The 20,618-nt window shown below is 38.3% G+C and overlaps 1 protein-coding gene across 5 annotated transcripts in view; it reads left to right on the forward strand.

The window, feature by feature from the left end:
• Positions 1–317: 317 nt before the first annotated feature.
• MDFIC (MyoD family inhibitor domain containing) overlaps positions 318–20,618 on the forward strand; it is a 97,463-nt gene continuing 77,162 nt past the window's right edge. Inside the window, exons 1-2 of one of the 5 annotated variants that reach the window (XM_063642142.1) lie at positions 318–462; positions 1,525–1,725. In XM_063642142.1, coding sequence (XP_063498212.1) covers positions 1,632–1,725 — 94 coding nt within the window. In that variant the 5' untranslated portion in view covers positions 318–462; positions 1,525–1,631. Of the gene's footprint in view, positions 463–780; positions 920–1,113; positions 1,235–1,524; positions 1,726–20,618 lie in introns of those variants that run through there. The other 4 variants (XM_063642139.1, XM_063642140.1, XM_063642143.1 and 1 more) reach the window with 4 other exon arrangements.

Genomic DNA, 20,618 nt, shown 5'->3' on the forward strand with positions numbered 1-20,618 from the left:
CAATGTACATTTTCTTCAATTTTGATAACGTTACTGTGATTCCTCGCTTGTCCAAGAGAATCGAAGAATGAGTTCGTTCTAGCTTTCTACAAATGAATTCTGCATTTCACTCACAATGAAATAAAAGAGCAAAAGTTATCTGAGTATACCATTAAAGTACTATATGTCTGTAAATTACTTTACACTTGCTATTCTCGGCTCATCAGATTAAGCTACAATCAGAATGTCTCATTTACAAACGGAAAGTTGATCAGCTTTTTACTTCCGACCACAAGTTTATCTCCCCTCAGATACCACTGATCCAGTGAGGCATTCAGCTTGCCATACGCCAGGCCCCAGGGCATCCGCAAGGATGCCAACCTTGTTTGCCTGGATGCCTCCAGCGGATTCGCGAAACTGCAACTGGTTTTACCTGATCAGGAATCCTGTTTGACCGAAGAGTATTTAGGAGCCAGAGATGAAGTGAGTCAACGTTCAACCGAGGGGTCAAGGTTTCAAACGCACACTTTCTCTATCCCACCAGGAAAGTTAGATACTGTAACAGTGTTTTCGTTTTTCTTTGTCCATCCTAAAGGTTTTCCTCAGGGTATTCCCAAAGCCTCCGTCGGTCTGGGGGCAGGAGTAGGGAGAAGAGATGAGGTGACTTTTTGGGCGGGATGGGCGGACGTCTGGGCAGCCAGGGACCTGCCCATTCACTCCCCTTTCCCAGCCCCGGGAGGGCGCAGCGCCCGGGTGCAGAGCCCGCGCCAGCCCAGGCCGGCTCTGGCCTCCTGACCCAGACAGCGCAGGGCGCGAGAAATCGCGCGGCCGAGCCCAGGTCGCGCCGCCCCCAGCCTCGGGGCCGCTAGCCAAGTGTTCGAGGCCTTCCTGATCCGGATGTGATGAAAAGGAGCAACAGAGGGAGAAGTGTTTCAGGATTGTAGGAGTGGAAGGGGGGAAAAAGAGGCAAAGAGTGGGAAGGCCCCCTCGCAGGGGAGCCGGCTGGAGTGAGCTGGCTGGAAAGAGGGGGCGGAGTGCGCGGAGTCAGAGCCGCCACCGCTGCCGCAGTTGCCGCCACTGCGGCGTCTGGGCTGAGCCGGAGGGAGGCGGGAGGGACGCGCAGGGGCGGCCGCCGCCGTCGTCAGGCCACCGGGGCGAAAATGCGGCCGCTGCCGGAGCCTCGCTAACTTTCCGGGGCGGAAGAGGAGGAGGAGGAGGAGGAAGGGGCTTGGAGCGACTAGGGAGGGATGCGGAGGTAGGTGGTGGTCTCCGGGCCGGGAAGAGGAGGGGTTTGATCCCCATCCCCGGGGTTCTCCCAAACCCGATCTCTCTTTCCAGCCCCTCCACGCTGGGTCCACCTCGGACCCCCGGGACCCCGCCGCTATCAACTTGCTCTGTAGCAGTTTTCCTCGCTAGTTTCAAATCAAAACTTCCCCGGGGTGGAGTTTGAGGGAGGGAAGTGGAGGGGGAGGGAACGTCCCACAGGGGTGGTGTGCTCTTCTCTAAAAACATTTTTTTTAAAATTTTTGTATATTTTTCCGCCAGAAGCAGTCAGTTCCCTGCACCCAGCACCTCACAGCCCTTCCTCCGTGCGCCCTGCCGGGCGGCGAGCTAGGCGGCAGCGGCGCGGCGCGGGCTCGGCGGAGCGGCCCATGTCCGGCACGGGCGAAGCCCTCGCTCCCGGGCCCGTGGGGCCTCAGCGCGCGGCCGAAGCGGGCGGCGGCCGGCTGGGCTCCACAGCCCAGGGTGAGTGCGCGCTTGCAAGTGGCAAGCTTCTTTGTCATTGCTGCATCTTTCAGTTTGCTCACACGTGTACAGATAGGGGTGGGGGGAGTGCTGTGAGGAGGGGCTCCCACTCGTAGTTGAGAACTTTTGCACAGTTCGCGTTACTAAGGCAAGTTCTTCAGGATCCTTGCCCTAGATCAACAACCGGGTAAGAGGGCGGGAACCGTTGGTCCCTCCACTCCCCCTTCCTTTGGTTGCGAAGAAACAGGATGACAGGATTGCTTCTTTCTTAAGCATATGCATGTTTGGGCCTAAGACTCAATGTGTGGGTTCTGAGGCGCTTCTCCTCTAGGTCTCTTCAGCAGATCCAGGACTGCCGCAGCTCTCTGAACAAGCATGCACTCACTCCATTTCATCTTTCTGTTTCTTGTTGGCTCCTCTACGACTCAGTTGATAATTCAGGTTTCTGTGACCAATAGCTTTGGAATGGCTTATGCATGTTTTCAATAACTGGTTTGTTTTGAAATAAATAAACAAGGTTTATAAGAAACACTTTCCAAGAATGAATTAGCTTCTTTGAGTTCTTCCAAAGTGTAAACACACACACAGCCTATAAAATACTCTTGTGTCTGGGAAACTTCCATAACAAGCTTCTAAACGAGTTGAACCTTGCTTCTCTTGAAGGTAATATACTTCAGGTTTCCATTGGTGACAGAGAGGAAGGTTCTTAAACTTCTAATGCATTTTACTCTAAGGATGGTTTTGAGCTAAAGAATTCTGTCACTGATATATCAGAACTAAGTAATTTTTCCAGTGCTCAAAAACCTACCATATACCCCTGATTTTAGGCATAAACTGATAGCTTTATTTCCCACTTGTACTAATGTAGTGAATCTTAGGGATTTTTTTTAAGGCAGCAAAAATTGGGGAAGGAGTTAACTTTCAAGCTACAATAGGTAAAAGCAGAAAACATCTGTGGTTAAATTAAAATGTTCTGGCACCCAGGGCTGTTAAACTGAATTACATGTATCATTATTTTTTGCCTCTAAATGAGTGACTCAGCTTTCTAAACAGAGAAAATAAAAATGATTAACTGCAGAAAATCAGAGAACTAGAATGATAAACATAAGTTTTCTGAGAAGCAGCCCGTGTTCTCCACATTGTATTGTCAGCACAATCATTTTCTTGTCCTTAGGCACGCCCTTAGTAGTCATATCGACTCGTTGATGGGCTGTTTATGCTCACACTTGAGCTGCTAATCACTATTGTTAAACTAGGCTTATGTCAAAAATCAACATCAAACACCCAAGGAAAATAATTTGATCTGGAAATAGCTAATATCGACAATATCCAACTTTAATAGTTTGCATTTTTAAAATCATCTGGGAGAATGTGCAGTGGTACTTAATGTACCTGTGCATTAGGATGTTGGATGGTGTCACGTGATCTGAACTTAAGAACCTGAGCATCTAGAGTGGCCTGAAGTAGCACATTTGTTGGGTACGACACACATTATCAGTGTAGAAACTCTTGGGTTATATTTTACCTGAAAATTGCCCTAGCTTTAGCAACATAGTTATACATTTTTATTATTATTAGTTTTTAACTTTGATCCAAAACTTTCTTTAAATAGGGATCAGTTTAATTTAAATGTAAAGTTGATTTTTAAAGAGAATCTGCAGAATCTTGTTAAAATATGATGCCTTAAACAGGCAGATGTCATAAGGTGTATTTAAAGAAAGAAATTCTTGGAGCAAATGGGTAGAGGAAAGCTTCAAGGGAAGCTTGGTTAGATTGGTTTTATTGATAAAGACATTTATGAAGAAGCTTTGCTGGAAGGCCACTCTACTCTTAAGCCCTTTCTCAAGTTCTTTTATCCTCTTGCTTCTGTCCTTGGATTCTTTATCATCCTTTCTGAAGAATAGCTTAATAATTCTGCAGTAGGATATGGCTGCTTAGTTAACAGAAACCTAATTTTTAAATTCTTTATATTAAAGTCAGTAGGAAAAGTGGAATTTTAAATACAAATTAACAGAAAAAAATATTATTTCAGGAACATGAAGGATACGATCAAGTCTATCCCTGCAAAGTTAAATATACATATATAGGTAAATAATGACCTTACAGGCTCTACATTTATTACTATACTATATTGTGATGAGCTATCCATACTGTTAACCAAAGGCATGGAACATTACAGTTGAAAGTAATTTTGGGGATTCTCTAATCTGAACTCCACATCAAGTCTAAAATTCACTTCTACATCCTTTTAGGTGTTTTGTTAAAAACCTGTAGTGCAGCCCATTCTAGTATTAGCATTTAGAATTAGAAAGGTTGTTCGTATTAAGAGCATACTCTTCCTCCTTAAAGTTCCTACCTTTTTGTTGTGATTCTGCAAGCCTTTCTATTGTTTTGAAAGCATTAAAAAGCATTACAAATCTTTCCCATGTGTTTTGAAAATAGTTACAGAGCAGGGACATAAACTTACATGCTCCAGGCTGTAAGAGGGAACCAGGATAGATGTCAGACAGTATGGAGCAATGGGGATTTTGGGGAACTGGAGAGCTCATGGGCCAGGAAACAACATTCCTCAGTTTTAGCTAATTGTTGCCATGTGGGTTAGTATCTTCAGATATTTCAAGTGATACTGGAAATCCAGATTTTTATGTATCATCTCTCTGTTTTTAAGAGTTTGCAACTAATTAAACACAAATTTTGTCCAGGCCAAACAAAACAACCACAACTGTAGGCTGGATGTGGCCTCTGAGCAGGTAATTCGTGATCTCTCATACAGAAAATAGAAAGTAAACATGTAATTTAAAGCTATATTCTTATTTGTTACTACCTTGTGAAATATTGATTTACTTTCTCATGCAAAGTACTTGTATACATGTCTTGATAGGTGAAAAGCCATTTCAGTTATACTTTATTTTAAGAGATAATGGATCTTGTTTGTGTGGTCCCTCTAATTGCCATTTGTCTTGGTTTGATTAAACATTTTAAAATTCATGTTATGGAGCAACTTTGAAAATGTAGGTATTTGCCCTTTGGTGCAATAGTTACTAGAACTCCTATAATCCAAAGAGCCTTTGAATTCAGTGCTTCTTTTATAAGTTTGGGATTTGTAACTAAAGGGGTCTTTAGAAATAATTTAATCCAACCTGCTCATTTTTTTCGATAAGGGAAAGGATGTCCAAAGAATTTAAGTGACTGGCCCAAGGTCTCATACACAGTCAGTAGCAAGAAATCAAGGTAGAAGCACAAATTATAACATAAATTGTATGTCATTGTGATAAATGCAGTTGAAGTAGAGAATCAGTTCAACTTTTTTATAGGGCTGGATGCATTAACAATAGGCTTGGGATATTGTGAATCACTTGAGCTTGTTCCCATCCCTGTATCTTTCCCCCAACCCCCAAGACATTGCATTTGTCAAGACATAGACAGTTGGACTCTGAGTGCTGGAATATACTTTAATGTGATAATGTGTGATTTAATGCACTCTTCTCTCTTGGGAGAGTCCTCTGAGACTATTAGGCGGACTTTTCTTAGCAGGATGCAAAATGCCAGTGAAGTTAATTAAAAATAAAATAGAAGCTGGGGAGAAAATCAAGTTGAAATTACATAAGAAGAGCTTTGATTTAGAAGTTTAGCTGAGTTATCAGTAGTTTATAGAGGCTAATCAGATTTTCTTTTTGGGAATCCAGTTTATTTCAATGTATATAATGTATACTTGTACGTATCTGTATTCTTCTATTTTTATCATATTATTTTATCCTTTTGATTAAGGATGGCATTTCACAAAATGTGTCATCTTTGAACAGCTTCTAATCCTGGTTCTCTACTGGGGACAATTTTGCTCTTCAGGACACATTTGGCAATATCTAGAGGCATGTTTGGTGGTCGTAATGGGGGTGCTACTAGCATATAGTGAGTGGAGGTCAGGGACACTCCTCAACATTCTGTAATGCATAGGATAGGACAACCTTTACGAGAAAGAATCACCAGTAATGTTGAGATTGAGAAACTCTGCTATCCTTGAGGCAACTGACGTTTTTGGTTTCATCCCAGACTTACAGAATTAGGATCTCTGGATGTAAGAGCCAAGAATCTGCATTTTAATCAAGCTCCAGGTGCTCCTTAACTCTAGTTGAGAATCATTGTTTTACAGGCTTTAATCGCTAAAAAGATGTGTTATAGTGATAGACTTTTAAAAACAGTCCTTTTTTTTTTTTTTTGGGAGGGAAAGACTTCAGAAAGCTTTTTAAAAGTTCACCTTTTCAAGTTCCAAAGTTCAAATTGTTATCACTCCATGTAAACTCTTTAATAATCCTCTCTACGATTTTTTATCATATGCTTCAATTCATCCTCAAAATACTGCCGCATAGTCATCCTTCTAAAAAGCTTATTTATTTTCATAATTATATGCACTATAATATAAATATATTTTTAACATTATAAAAGAAATGCAAAAGTAAAAATTAATAAGGATGAGAGACTAAATAAATAGAATTTTAATACTTTATTTCACTATCTCTGTAGATATTCTTGCTATCCTACACTTTGGAGACTCCAACATATGGCAAAACAAGGAAAGAAATCTCGAGTTTTCACATGAGTTGTGTTCCATAAATTGGACTTTTGGAGCCTGGATTCTACTTTCTCATAGAAACAGAGGGATAAATTATATTTAGTTCCCCAATAAATGTCAAAAGATTGTTAGAATTAAGTTTTATTAAATTTTGTGTGCTTATAATGATAACTCACAGAAAACATACTATTATAAAACTGGCAGCAAATACAAATAACCAAGAATAAAAGTAAACTGAATAGAAATTGGTTTAAAACACTTTTTGAATACAGATGCTTGAGGAAGGCCAGGCTTAATTAGAAAAATATACAAGGGCATGTAGATTTGAAAGAGGATTTGGGAACATTTTCAATTTAGAAAATGAATCTTAGAACTTATACTTCTAACTTTTTATGTCTAAAGGAACTAATGTACATTTTATGATTTTAGTTATACAAGTGGAGGGCTTATCAGCTGGGCATATTCATTTTCCCTTTGTTAAGAAAAAGAACCAAATAAGTAAGAGAAGGAAAGGGGAAAAAACTAAAAAGGGAGGAAGGAAGTGGTTAAAGAAGATATATCTGTAAATTTAAGAAAGCATTTGGAGAGATTGAACTGTTTGAGTTAAGAACTGTGAAAAAAAAGTTCTAAGGAATAGCATGGTACATGCTGAGCCTGTGGCTGGCATGTTAAGGAAATCAGTGCCATAGTAGAGGCACAAAGAAAGTGTGATGGCAGAACATGGGCGAGAGAAAATATCTCTAGTAGGGGATTTGGAAAAGCCTCAAGAAAAGTTTTGATTTGAGTTGTACCAGGAAGCATAGCATGGTTGTAGGACTCAGCTCTGTGGAGACATGTGGTAGCAAACAAGGCTTGGGGGAGATGATTACAGAATATTGGGTACTTCACCAAGACATTGTTGGGGCTGTATGAAGGGTCAGAGAACAAGATAGCCTAAAGTCAGTTTCAGGAGGGCCCTGATTTTCTTGCTGAGGAGCTTGCATATCTCTTCTGTAGGAGTTGGTGACCACTGAAGTCTCTTAAGAAGAAAAGGACAGGAACCACTTGTGTTTTTAGGAAAACTGTTCTGGTGACAGTTCATAGAATGGTTTTGGAGGAAGAAGCAAGAGTGGAGGCAGTGATTATAATAGGCCGACAAAAGATTAGAGGACTTAGGGCAGCACTAGTAGGAGTAAAATTGAGGAAATTTATTTAAAAACAATAGCAAAAGTAGGATAGAGCTTTACTTAGCTGTGAGAACCCCTGAGGGAATAGATTTTTACTTATTCATCTTTGTTTTTTTTTTTTTTTTTTTTTTTTTTGAGACGGAGTCTCGCTCTCTCACCCAGGCTGGAGTGCAGTGGCACGATCTCCGCTCGCTGCAAGCTCCGCCTCCTGGGTTCTCGCCATTCTCCTGCCTCAGCCCTCTCCGAGTAGCTGGGACTACAGGCGCCCGTCACCACGCCCGGCTAATTTTTTTTTGTACTTTTTAGTAGAGACGGGGTTTCACCGTGGTCTCGATCTCCTGACCTCGTGATCCGCCCACCTTGGCCTCCCAAACTGCGAGGATTACAAGCGTGAGCCACCGCGCCCGGCCTACTTACTCATCTTTGAAAGTCCTGAGACCAAGCACAGTGTCCACATTTTGATGAATTGATACGGTTGGGTAAAAAATATAGATATAGATATATAGATAGATATAGATCTATTATCTATCGATCTATCTATCTGTCATCTATCATCTATCTATCTATATATTTTGAGATGGATTCTTACCCTGTTGCCCAGGCTGGAGTGTAGTGGCACGATCTTGGCTCACTGTAACTTCCACCTCCCGGGTTCAAGTGATTCTTCTGCCTCAGCCTCCTGGGTAGCTGGGACTACAGGCGCGTGCCACCAAACCTGGATAATTTTTTGTATTTTTTAGTAGAGACGGGTTTCACCATATTGGTCAGGTTGGTCTCGAACTCTTGACCTTGTGATCCCCCTGCCTCAGCCTCCCAAAGTGCTGGGATTACAGGCTTGAGCTACTGTGCCCAGCTTCCATTCCTTTTTATAATGGAGTTAATAGACTGCCAATTAAGGGACCTGCTATAGATATGGTGTCTCTGGATTTTGGCAATCAGACAACCTCTTTAATGATAGTTTTCTCGCCTAGCCGGTGGTTGGGTAAAATATTTTATATGGGAGATGGTGGAAAAGTAGAAATTTAAGGTAATCCATAAGTTTGCTTTGGAGCCTGAGTGGAAACCTAGGAGGAGCTGCTGAGTCTTCTTAGTCACAGGAGCATTGGATATTTAGTGGATACAAAAGATGAAAAGAGTTTTGGTTTGCTTAAGAGAAACAGGGTGCATGGAAGACTTCTCTTGCTTGGATGGGTGGATTGAACACACTCACTGTGCACTAATGAGAAGAAAGCCGGAAGATAGAGAGAAAATGAAGATGAAAGGAGATGGAGGAAGGAGGAAGTGGTGCAGTAGGTGTTTGTAAGGGAAAGATAAAAATTCTGGGATGGAATGGGATGAAGGGACCAGTCTTTGGAAAGTTGGGAATATTCCTCTTTAAGATGGAGGTGGGAGAAAAGGATAGGTGATAATCTAGAGAAAATTTGATGTGAAAATGAATATTGAGGGCCTAGATCTCAGCAAAGTAAATGTTAACATTTTCTGAGAGCAAAGGAGGTTAGGATGAATCAAGAAGTTTGAGATGTCTGGAAACGATTTGGAAGAGGGAAGAATTAAAGAGGTAGTCAATCTGGGGCAAATAAAATGCCTGCTGGGTAACACAAAGAGATTAACTAGGACTGAATGGCGTGAATTCTTAGTGGAAGTGATCAGCATGGTTGATTGTCTTTCTCAGCCAGGGAGCATGCAGGAGTTTGGGAAGGGAAGCAGATAGAATGGATTTTGCAATTAGCATAGGGTTGGAGGTTGGCAGGGTGGAAGTGATGAGAGGATGACAAGTGACAAGGGATGCGCATCACGCATGTGTGGGAAGTGTTTATGTTAACTGGTCTTGTATTCCAGGCTGGGAAGAGAATCCAGAGACCAGAAATGCAATTGACAGGCTAAGACCTCTGGCAAGAAAAAAAATTATGGCTGTTGCTTTGTTTGGTCAGTTCACATACGAGGATTTAATATATATGATTGAGTGACCTTTACATGGCTATGAGGGAAGCTGTGGAATTTTTGGGTGTGTAAAGGCTTTTACTGTTTCTTTGAACCTCGTTTCCTGGATCTTGTTGAGATGATTTCATGGAAAGAAGGCCTAATAACAGAGTGCAATTATTTTATTGGATTATGTTTCTATAATAATAAAAGGCTTGGGAGTAATAAGGAAACATCAGTTGACACAATCTAAAGTTAGGCCATATGCAAATACAAAGTTATTTAGAACAACAACACATGAAACAGATAAAAAAAATTCAACCAGATTATCTTTCTGAGACAATATAAGTATTTTCTTGTACAAAGGCAGAGGATAAATCAAGTGATTTCTATGTTTCTACTTCTAAAAGCATTCAGTTTTTATTAAGAGAATACATTCTATACTGACTAGATTCTAGATTTTGGACAGTTTAACTTCAGTGATTCATGGAGTAGATCAAAGAAAGATGCGGCAGCCCTTCTGTCTTAATCAGTGCTATGTATACGCACCAGTATTTTGGATACTTGATCTCTCTCTCTCCCTTCCTCCCCTTTTCCTCCTCCCTCTCTCTCTCTCTTTGTCTTTCCAGTAACACTTTATTGAAGTTACTTAAACTTTTAATATCTTCTTTTTACATTAGCCTACATGTCCTGAAGGAGGAAAGCTTTTTAACCTTAAGTTTTTGAAGTCTAGTTATATTTTATAGATTCTTCTTCTAATCACTTAGGGTTTGCTAAGTAGAAACTATAAGAAGAGTTATTTTAACATGAATTTAATTTCGTTTGTGGTTTTTACTTACAGTCTACTTCTGTTTTCAGATTCACACCCACATGATCTCAAGTGAGATGATTCATATACATGTGCTTTTATGCCCAATTTTTGGTAGTTTCAGGAATAAAGTCTGAAATTAATTTTTATGCTAGCACATGTATTTTACTATGGAGAGATTTGAAGGGGAAAACCCTGCCCACAAATATTTTTAGGTGTGCCTACAAGGTCCTGTGAAGATTAAGAATGTTTAGTTTTGCCCACAAGGAATTTCTCAACATGATGAGAAAGGATGAGACACAAATGTTTACCAAATTAAATTTCAATCTCTTACTGAAATATCAATTCAAGATTAAAATAACAGCCATGTGACAGATTAATTTATGGCCAGATGCCAACTAACTGGTGTCATCCTGGAGCAGGTAAATTTATAGGTTGAGAGAGGATTTCAGGATCGCAAGAAGGAATCAGTTTTGTCTAAGCTGGACTGCTAGTGACCATAGTTGAAGAATATACCGTTTGTAGGGTTTTTTGGTGAGAATTATGCTGTGTTGAGCCTTGAAACTAAGGTATCTTGTGGTTGAGCAGGTGACAGGCTCTCTGAAACTAGGTGGCAGAGTATGAAGGAACCAGCTTCCTCTCTTTACTTTTGCCACTCCGAGGCATAGTCCTCCTACTCTTTTACAAGGTTAATCAGCCCTGATCTTTAGGGTGTTTGTAAACGTAGACGCTGCTTTTGGGTCTCTATAAACATAGTTCTTATTTCTTTCATTATTCAGGCAATACATAAGATCTGAGGGGTTGTACTATTTATTTCTCATGGGGATACAAGATAAAATTATTAAGCATGGGAAAGTATAGGAGTTTATAATATAAAATATTCTAAAATATCTATGTTCAAATAACTCTATCAGTTTTTCACCAATATGCAAAATGGATATAATTCATACTTCAGCTAAGGAGTAACATATTTAATCTTGGTGTTAGGAAAGTATTTTTGATTGGAGGGTAAAGAGACTGAGGCACTGGTAGTGGGTGTGGAAAAGAAAGTATAGATTTGCGAGAAATTGGGGAGTTGTTACTAGCAGGATCTGGTAATTGATTATTTTGGAATAGGCGACATAAAAAGAAAATAAAGAGTTGAAGGTGATTCTGTAACCACTATTAACTAAGACACAGACAACAGTTATAGAAACAGGCAGGAAGAGAAGAAAAGTGGTGATGAATTTGGGGAAATGTTGAGTCTGAGTTGCTAAAGATATATTTATGTAGAGTTAAAACTTCAAATCTGTAGCTCAGGATAGGTGTCAGGGCTAGTAAAATGGATCTACAAGTTATCTCCCTGCAATTTACTGAAACTGTGGAAGCTGATGAGACTGCAAAGATGCTAGAGCCAAAAGAATATAGGTTGTGGTCTTAGAGGTCTTAGAGGAGAATCCGAAGAACTCATTCTCTACAGCAAGGGTGGGGAGGACCCAGAAATTGAGAGGCTGAGTTAGTGAAGTTTGTAAGTTCCTGATTTGGGCCTTTATGAAAATTGACAGACGACACACCTTCTGATTTCAATTCCATATCTACCATTCTGAAGTCCCAGAAATCAATTTCAGTATACTTCAAATTCACTGACTATTATCTTATTTATGCCTTCACCACTATTTGAAAAGCTCTTCTCTGTCCTCTATTTATTTAATTCAATATCAGACTCAAAGCATAACTCTGAAATGCTCTTACAGATTAAACAACCCCCTTTGATTCACTTTTGATTTCCACTAGCTTTCATTCTTGTAATAGTGCCAAGTAAGGGTTCTTTGCTTAACTAGAGAGCTCAAGACTAAAAATGTTCTTCATAAAATAACTCTGTGTAACTGAGAGGTAACAGAAAGGTTTTTAAAACTGTGGTGCATATGCAAGTTATCATGCTGAACGACTAAAGATGGGTGTGACTCATCATTTAAAAAGGGGAAGATGATAGAGTCTTCCATTCTTTTTTTTTTTTTTTTTTCCTTTTGAGACGGAGTCTTACTCTGTCACACAGGCTGGAGTGCAATGGCGTGATCTCAGCTCACTGCAACCTCCGCCTCCCAGGTTCAAGCGATTCTCCTGCCTCAGCCTCCTGAGTAGCTGGGATTACAGGTGTGTGGCACCATGCCCAGCTAATTTTTGTATTTTTAGTAGAGATGGGGTTTCACCATGTTGGTCAGGCTGGTCTCGAATTCCTGACCTTGTGATCCGCCCAACTCGGCCTCTCAAAGTGCTGGGATTACAGGTGTGAGCCACTGTGCCCAGCCTCCATTCCTTTTTATAATGGAGTTAATAGACTGCCAGTTAAGGGACCTGCTATAGATATGGTGTCTCTGGATTTTGGCAATCAGACAACCTCTTTCATGATAGTTTTTTCAGCAAGATTAAGAAGGCTATTGTGTCTATAAGAGTGATTAGAATGTGATGCCTCTGAAAAGCCATTGAATCGACTGAGCATATTTAGCACAGAGAAGATAGAAGAACATGAGATACTTTCTAATATGGCACTGTCACATGGAGGGAAGGTTAGACTTTGATTTTTTTACTTTGATTTTGCAAAAAGCAAAATGTGATGAATCAGTGAAAATTTTAGGGAAGTAGATTTTAGCCAAATGTGAGGATGGTCCAAATAATTAAAACTCCGAAAGTGGAGTAAGCTATTTTCTGAGGCCATTTCTCTATCCCTGTTAAGTATTCATATCTACAGTTCTTGGCCTGTTCTTGGGAATGTTGGATGTCGAATGTTTTCATCTGAATTTATTTTATCAGCTTGTCAGAGGGACCTCTGAGAGCACATCTAACTCCAGATTTCATAAGGCTATGAATGTTTGGCTTTAGTATGAACATATTGTTTGGCTGAATAAACATAACTGAAACTGTATGCGAGAAGGAAGGAGTTTGCTGTGCCTCAAGGTCAATCATCCTAAACATTTATTCTTAGGGTAAGGTACAGTAAGTTTAGATGAAAAAGGTGCAAGAGACTAAGACGACTGAGATGTGTCCTGGTTCCTCATATCAGATTGCTGTTATCCAAATGCTTATTTTCTTAAGTAGAAAGTACAGGATTCTTCCTTCTCCCTTCATGAATTTGGAGCCCTGATTTATTGAGATGTATTTTAAATGATTGCTGCACTTTGTACCTATTCCTTTGCATATTTATACTCAATTGGATTTTCATATAATTTTGTAATTTGTTTTCCAATTTGCTGTGTACATATTCCGTTCCTTTCCTGTGTACCTATCCCATTCCTGTGTACCTATCCCAAACCTATGAAGTGATTGAGCCAATATCATTTTCCCACCATTCTTTTGGGTCTAAATATACCATAAGCTTCTAAATACATAAGAAGCCCTTCAAAGGAATATATTTTAGATCTTGCTCAGAAGTCTTATTATTTTTCAAAATACTGAAACAATGAATTAACTAAATTACGTTGATTTTAGCATTTGATTTACTCAATAAACATTTATAGTGTATGATTATATAACTTCCTTGTGTTTGCACAATCTTGAAGTTTTATGCATATGTTCACTCATCTGTTTAAATGCTTTGGTTATCTTAATGTGTATTTTTGGACAATGCGTTTTTAATCCATTTTAGAATGTTAGGCAAAGCAGGTTGGTTTTGCAATGTTCCTTAAAGGTCATTAGGCTTGAGGGTTTTTTTGTTTTTTTTTGGATCAGTGAAGAAGTAAAATTCCAGAGCCTCAGGTCTTCCTGAAAGCTGCCTTATCTTTGGTTTTTTAAAGGTTACAGTTGGGAAACATTAGCAGAATTTCCACATTATTCTGAACTGCTGGGAAAATACAGACCTAGATTTTTTTTGTTACTTTTCCCAGAGATTTTAGTCTCAGATTACTTGAAATTTCATAAGCTAGAATACATATTGATCATCTGTAACAATGCTGGTTTTTTAATGGAAGAGTAAATATGAAATTGTTTAAAGCAAGCTTGTTATAGATAAAGGAGGTATGAATATAAACTGCGTATCAGCAATAACAATATACATAATATGCAGATTATAAATGCTGTGTCATAGATTATCATCAAATATTTAATTGAAGTGTATGAGAGCTAACATGCAAAAGTCTCAAAATTTAAACACAAAGAGAACTAGTTATACTCCTTTTTATAAGAATATAAGTATATTTTACTCAGATTAAGTTTTATGAGGTTTTATAAAGATTCCTGCCAAGCAACATAATTTGTATTAGTCTTTCTTGAAGTAAGCAAATAAAGTATGGGTAACAAGTAGAAAATGTATTTTTATTTTTTGTTTTTGCTTTTTTGGTTTATGAGTTTACACACACCTCTGCCTGGTTCAGTAGAATATGTAAGGTGGCTTATAAGAATACTTTTTAAAAAAGATTAAAACAGAATAATGGTAAATATAAGTGGACTAGGAAACCGAAGTCTGGGGAAATCAGAATATACAGGTATAGGCTGTGGGGTCAAACACAGTTATTCAATTTTGAATGTAGATGTGTGTTCAAAAGAAAACTTTTGGGGGATATACTTTTCGTTGTCTATAAGGAAAAAAAAATAACACACAGCTACTCAGAGGAAACAATATTTTTCCTTGTATTCAGTCTAGAAACATACTTATTGTCTGGTTTTTCATATAGAGATCACTGAATGGATACTGCCCTCACCAGCCTCCTTATGATTTATTTATAGCATGTTTTAAAAAGGTGCTTATTGCAATAACACTTAATGTAATAATAATGGCCAGTGTGAATGAGCTCTTATTCTCTATCAGACACTGTGCTTTCCTGGCTTGATTTCATTTATTTCCACATCCACCTTACGAGGTAAAGACTGTTGTTATTCCCATTTAAAGTTGAAGAATCTGACAAAGATTAACTTGCCCAGGATCCACATCATTAGTGGTGGACCCAGGCACCCTGATTTTAGATCCTTTGCTTTTAAATGCTTCTCTAGTGCAGAGTAAAATTTGGTGAGAGTCCTTCTGTCCCAGAGATACTAATGAGAATCATTTTATCCATCAGGAAGGCTTCAAGTATTGGACTTTTAAGTGGCAATATTGCCCCGAATTTTTTGGAAAACTGTGGCGTGTACAGAAATTTGAAGGAACATTCTCAGGTTCTTCTGTTACTATAATATTATTTGTTGAAAGCATTCAGTTATGGAGATAATATTACTGCTTGATCATAAATTGTTGGAAAAATATCCCTTTTCAATAGTTTGAACAGTTGTCTTATAGAAAAGGTAAAGCGTACATTTCTACCTACAAAGGGCAGAACTAAGAGTAGTTATAAATGACTTGATAGCAGATTTATGTTAAAAAAAAAGAATAACTCGTTAATGCACCAACCTGACCAAGAATAAAAGTTGTTCCCTTGTGAAGTAGCAATCCTTGAAATTTTGGAGAAGGGCTGAGTGTTGCGATAGACCTTTCTACACTGGGTGGGATGTGAAACTAGCTGAGCTGCAGAGGATTTTATCATCCTGTTTCCAACTGAATATCTGTCTCTGAGACTGTTTTCTCATCAGTAAAACTGAGCTAAGTTTTTTTCTTTATTGCATTGTTGATGGTTCTGAAGATCAAATAAATATTAAAGTCGTTTGAAAACCTTTAATATTGTAATTGCAAACATTGATTATTCTTTCAACAAAGAAAATTTTTATTTTTTAAAACTTATGTAACAAACATATTAGTTGAATGGCTATTATATGGCATATATCATATTTTGTATGTTATTATCTAATTTATTATTAATGCTCTTAGATTTTTCTGTCTTGCTAATCACCATCTTAGTATTTTATTCCCCAATGTTGGAGACAAGTAAAACTATCAAGTTTTAAATTTAGATAATGCCAACTAGGTAAAATATTATAGAATTTTAAATTAAATGGAAATTCTATTTACCTGAATATTTTTCATTCTCCTTCAGCAGGAAGAATTGAGATTGGAGATTGTTTCTTACCATTCATGCCCTTCTTTAGAAACAGAGAAATAAAGGGTATTGATTCTGTAAGATAGATAGTCATTTCTGAGTAGGACATATTATATTTGAATTGATCATTTGGGACCCTTAGTTTTTCCATTTTCTCTTGCTCAATTCATGTTCGTCACTTTCTTTGAGAATTAATTCAAATCCAATGCCCTACAATGGCTTTTCTATGATTTCCTCTACTCCATTCTAAACACTCTTCCTCGTGTGTATGAGAGTTTGGCTCTATTGTTTAGCTCTTGTGAAGAATCAGATTTGCAGAATTTTAGAGCCAGAAAGGCCTCTGCATTCATCCAGTTCAACGCTCTCGTTTCCTGATGAAGAGGATGAAGACAGTGAGTCCCAGTCACACAGATGGTCAGCCTTTGAGCCAGAATTATGACGGAACAGTTGTCACTACCTTCTGTTTTGCAGTTGCTTGATTGTTTATGTGTGTGTGTTTGGTCTTCCCAGTGAGAGGATTTGTTGCCAGGGACCTCGCCTTTTTCCTCATCCAAAGGAAAGTAGTTCTTCCTCACTTCTTTGTCCAGAGTAGACATACTAGGATGCTCAGGAGCTAGCCTTTGGAAGTAGATGCCAGTGGTGTTCAACTATCCTTTGATCTAGTACTATTTTTAATGCATCTTAAATTTTTATTTTGATATCTAAAACATATTTCTTTTATCCCATTATTAGTAGAATTGGTTAGCATTATATATAATTCAGATTTCGTATTCTTTTTTTTTTTTTTAAATGGGATTTCGCTCTTGTTGCCCAGGCTGGAGTGCAGTGGCGTGATCATGGCTCACTGCAACCTCTGTCTTCCTGGATTCAAGCGATTCTCCTGCCTCAGCCTCGCAAGTGGCTGAGATTGCAGGAATGTGCCACCATGCCCAGCTAATTTTTTGTATTTAGTAGAGACGGGATTTTACCATGTTGGTCAGGCTAGTCTCAAACTCCTGACCTCAGGTGATCCACCCACCTCGGCCGTCCAAAATGCTGGGATTACAGGCGTGAGCCACCATGCCCAGCCAGATTTTGTATTCTTAATAGTTATCCTTACATAAAGACAGCAATAAATACCTCTATATTAATTAGATGATTAGATACAAATCTATTTTCTAGTACTTGGAATACTGTGACAAGGGGATGAGTAGCAAAGTCTGTATCTCAATATTTGATATACCTAAGTTTTTTTTTTTAATATAAATAGTTGTATAGTACAAGATAAGAGTTCACTTAGAATAGTGCCCCTCAAGCCTGGCCATATATCATGATGACATCACTCCCCCAGCCCCATACAGCCCTGAGTTGAAATCTCTTAGGTTGGGCCTGTGCATCTTTATGTTTCAAGAGCTGCATAGCGGTTCTAACCCCGAGCCAAAGTAGAGGACCATTGGCTTAGAAAGACAGCATTGTTGAGATAATGAAGGCCCCCTTTTAAGAAAAAATTGCTACTTTGGGTTGGGGGGGATGTATGCATGTTGGACATGTAAATAGAAATCTTATAGAAAGGTACAGACTGATTTCATATGTGACTGAAATCAACTGATTGCCTATGGGTTGTCTTTCAGGTCTACCTACTAGTTGAGTTGCGACTACAAACTTCCATTATCCAGAGTGAAATTTCTTAAAGCAGGGCTGAGTTCTCTGTTTCTCATTTCAGAAATAACATAAAAAACCTACTCTAATAATAAATTGGTTACTAGAAACTTCCATTTTGTTATTGTAATGAGTAGTGGCTGACTCAACCAATTGAAAGCTTTAGTAAGGTTTCATGTTTGGATATCATGATCCCCATCTTACAATTATCTATCAATAAATTCTGCTCTCTTTTCAGAGCATTTCTTCAGTGTTATATGTAACTGCCCACCATTTATGAGACTGCCATATGGGTAGCTCATTGAAATGAGTAAATAGTAAGACTATATTAATAAAATAACATGCATACATTAGAAAGTCACAGAACAGTCAAGTGGTCACAGAAGTTTTGTTTATACAAGTGGAGAATTGGCAAAAGTCAATTTAAATTTTTTCATTGGGAACCTTTTCTGAATCTTGCTTTGGGCTGGGTGCTGTGGATCACAGCAAAACCCTGAGACCAGCTTTTGAGCCAAGACATTTAGTTTTCAAGAGAAGCAAAGTTGAATAGACTGAGGATAGTGAATTAATAGTAATTGCATATTATTTACTATTTATTGAATATAATCAGACAGAGAATGATAGTTTTTTCTTTTTTGACCTGAGATGGACACTGGGAATCACCTAATTCTAGAATTTCACAGATAAGGAAACTTTCTTAAAAATGTAATAAATTGTCCATTAATAACAATTTAGAGCAGGAAGAACTTTATTTTTTGCCTAGAGTGGGTTATATAGTTGTACATCTATGTGTATATGGACTACATGGCATTTTCATTTATTCGATGGAGAGTTGAGAGGGTCTGTGTTTAGCATTCGAATATTGGACATGATTCAAATATGAGTCAAGTGTGTCTAGAGGCTTTATTCATACCTATTTTCTTTTAGTCAGCAATGCTTCATAATGCCTTGGTTTCATGAATTAATTTTAATGGAATTAAATTTGAACAGCTCAAAATTATATAATTAATTTCATTCAGCTTCAATTAAAGTTACTAATTGAATCAAGCCTACTAGCATGACACCTGGCGGCAGTCAGCTACATGACAATGGCAGCAAGTATGTAGGACTCTGCTGATGAGCTAGTTCGTGTCTACTAGTGAGTTTCCATGAAAAATCTCTTTTATTGATAATCTCAGAATGACCTTGAGTTGACTGTAGCAGTGGAAAGATTTCTGGAGTTGTTTAAAAAAGTAAAGATTTTAATTGAAACTAACATATCTCATGAAGATTGCATTTCTCTATGATAATGCTGAGTAAATGTTACATAAATCTAGAACATATTGGTTTAGCATATTTTTAATTTGTATTTTACTGCTATTTGAATATGGTTTTGTTTATAAAAATCCTTGGAAGTTAAGACCCCATTTGGTTCAGAGACTTTAGCCTCTGGACTCAGTCCCAAGTGGGTGTCCATCTATTTTTACGTGTTGAAATTTGTTTCATGGCAGAACTTTTTAATTGTTGTGAAATCCTCATGGTACATGAAAAATTTTTGCATGTGCAGAAATTTTTTTCCTTCTACTGGAAACGTTAACACGGTTGACTAACAACTTCTGTTTGAATCTCTTTCCTTTCTTTGCTTCCATGGCTTGACATCATGCAGTTTTTCTTACTTCTCTAACTCCTTCCTAATTGTACGGACTCTTCTTGGTACTTGGTACTCTTCTTGATATTTCTTAATATATTCACTCTCTTAGTGAGCTCATTAATTTGAATGGCTTTGGAAATCAAGTTTAGAAAGATGACTATTTCTAGCTATATCTTTTTTTCTGACTTGCAAATTCAAATGTCCAATAATTAATTCATCCACTAGACTGTAAACTCCAAGAAGGCCTGGGCAGCATTTCATAATTCATTGTATCCTCATCACCTAGCACAATGCCTAAACATCTACTATGCAAAAATATATATTATTAAAAGAATAAATTGGTCTCCTGATTTTTAGGCTTTCCCAGTCAAATCCAAACTGAGAACTTGGTCATATCCAACTCCATCTTCCTTGATAATCTTTACAAACCTCTAGTTAGTTTCTCACATTTACTCCCTATTCCATCTGTTATCCAGTTAATTAAACTTTTATCAACTTCAGTATGGGCTTTGCTAAGTCTCTCTTTTAGTTTCCCTTACTGTATTCTCCCTCTTAGGTGTATCCATACTCCAATGGAATCATCTGAGTTCAGCCTCTTCTCCCTCAGTTGAAATAGGATCTTTGATTCTGGTATCCAGAAATATGTTTTTTTTTTTTTTTTTTTTAGTTCTAAAAATACTTACAAAAAAAAAAAAAAAAAGAAAAACCTCACCAAGTGAATTAAAGTGCAGCCAGAACTGAGAATCACAAGTGTGCACAAGTTTATTAATCTTCCTAAGGCGTGGCTCTGATAAGGCATTTCATAAAGCTTCAGTGCCTAGTTTGACTTATTTTTCTTGCTTTTGAATTTCATCCAGATTTCTCACCTTAGCATTCTAATATCCACACAACGTCTCTAATCAAACCTTCACAGTCTTCTCTCCTAATTTGCCACTCATAGTACTTCACAGTCCAAAGAGTTGGAACCTTTGCCCAAACGTCTGCTTTTGGAGTTTGCCCATGCTGTTCTTCCACCTTTCTCCCATCTGGACTTTTGGAAATCCAACTAATCTTTTAAAGACCATCCAACATCCAACATGTACCATTTTCTTCAGTGCTTTTCTTGAACTCTGAATCCTAATGAGTATTTTTTCTTCCTTTGAATCTCTTTAGTGCTCTGGACCTCTCATAGCATGCATTTTACCTTGTTGCCAGTTTTCTTTTGGCTTGACTTATGCGCCCC

Source organism: Symphalangus syndactylus, chromosome 6, assembly GCF_028878055.3.
Source record: "Symphalangus syndactylus isolate Jambi chromosome 6, NHGRI_mSymSyn1-v2.1_pri, whole genome shotgun sequence".
Lineage (NCBI taxonomy): Eukaryota > Metazoa > Chordata > Mammalia > Primates > Hylobatidae > Symphalangus > Symphalangus syndactylus.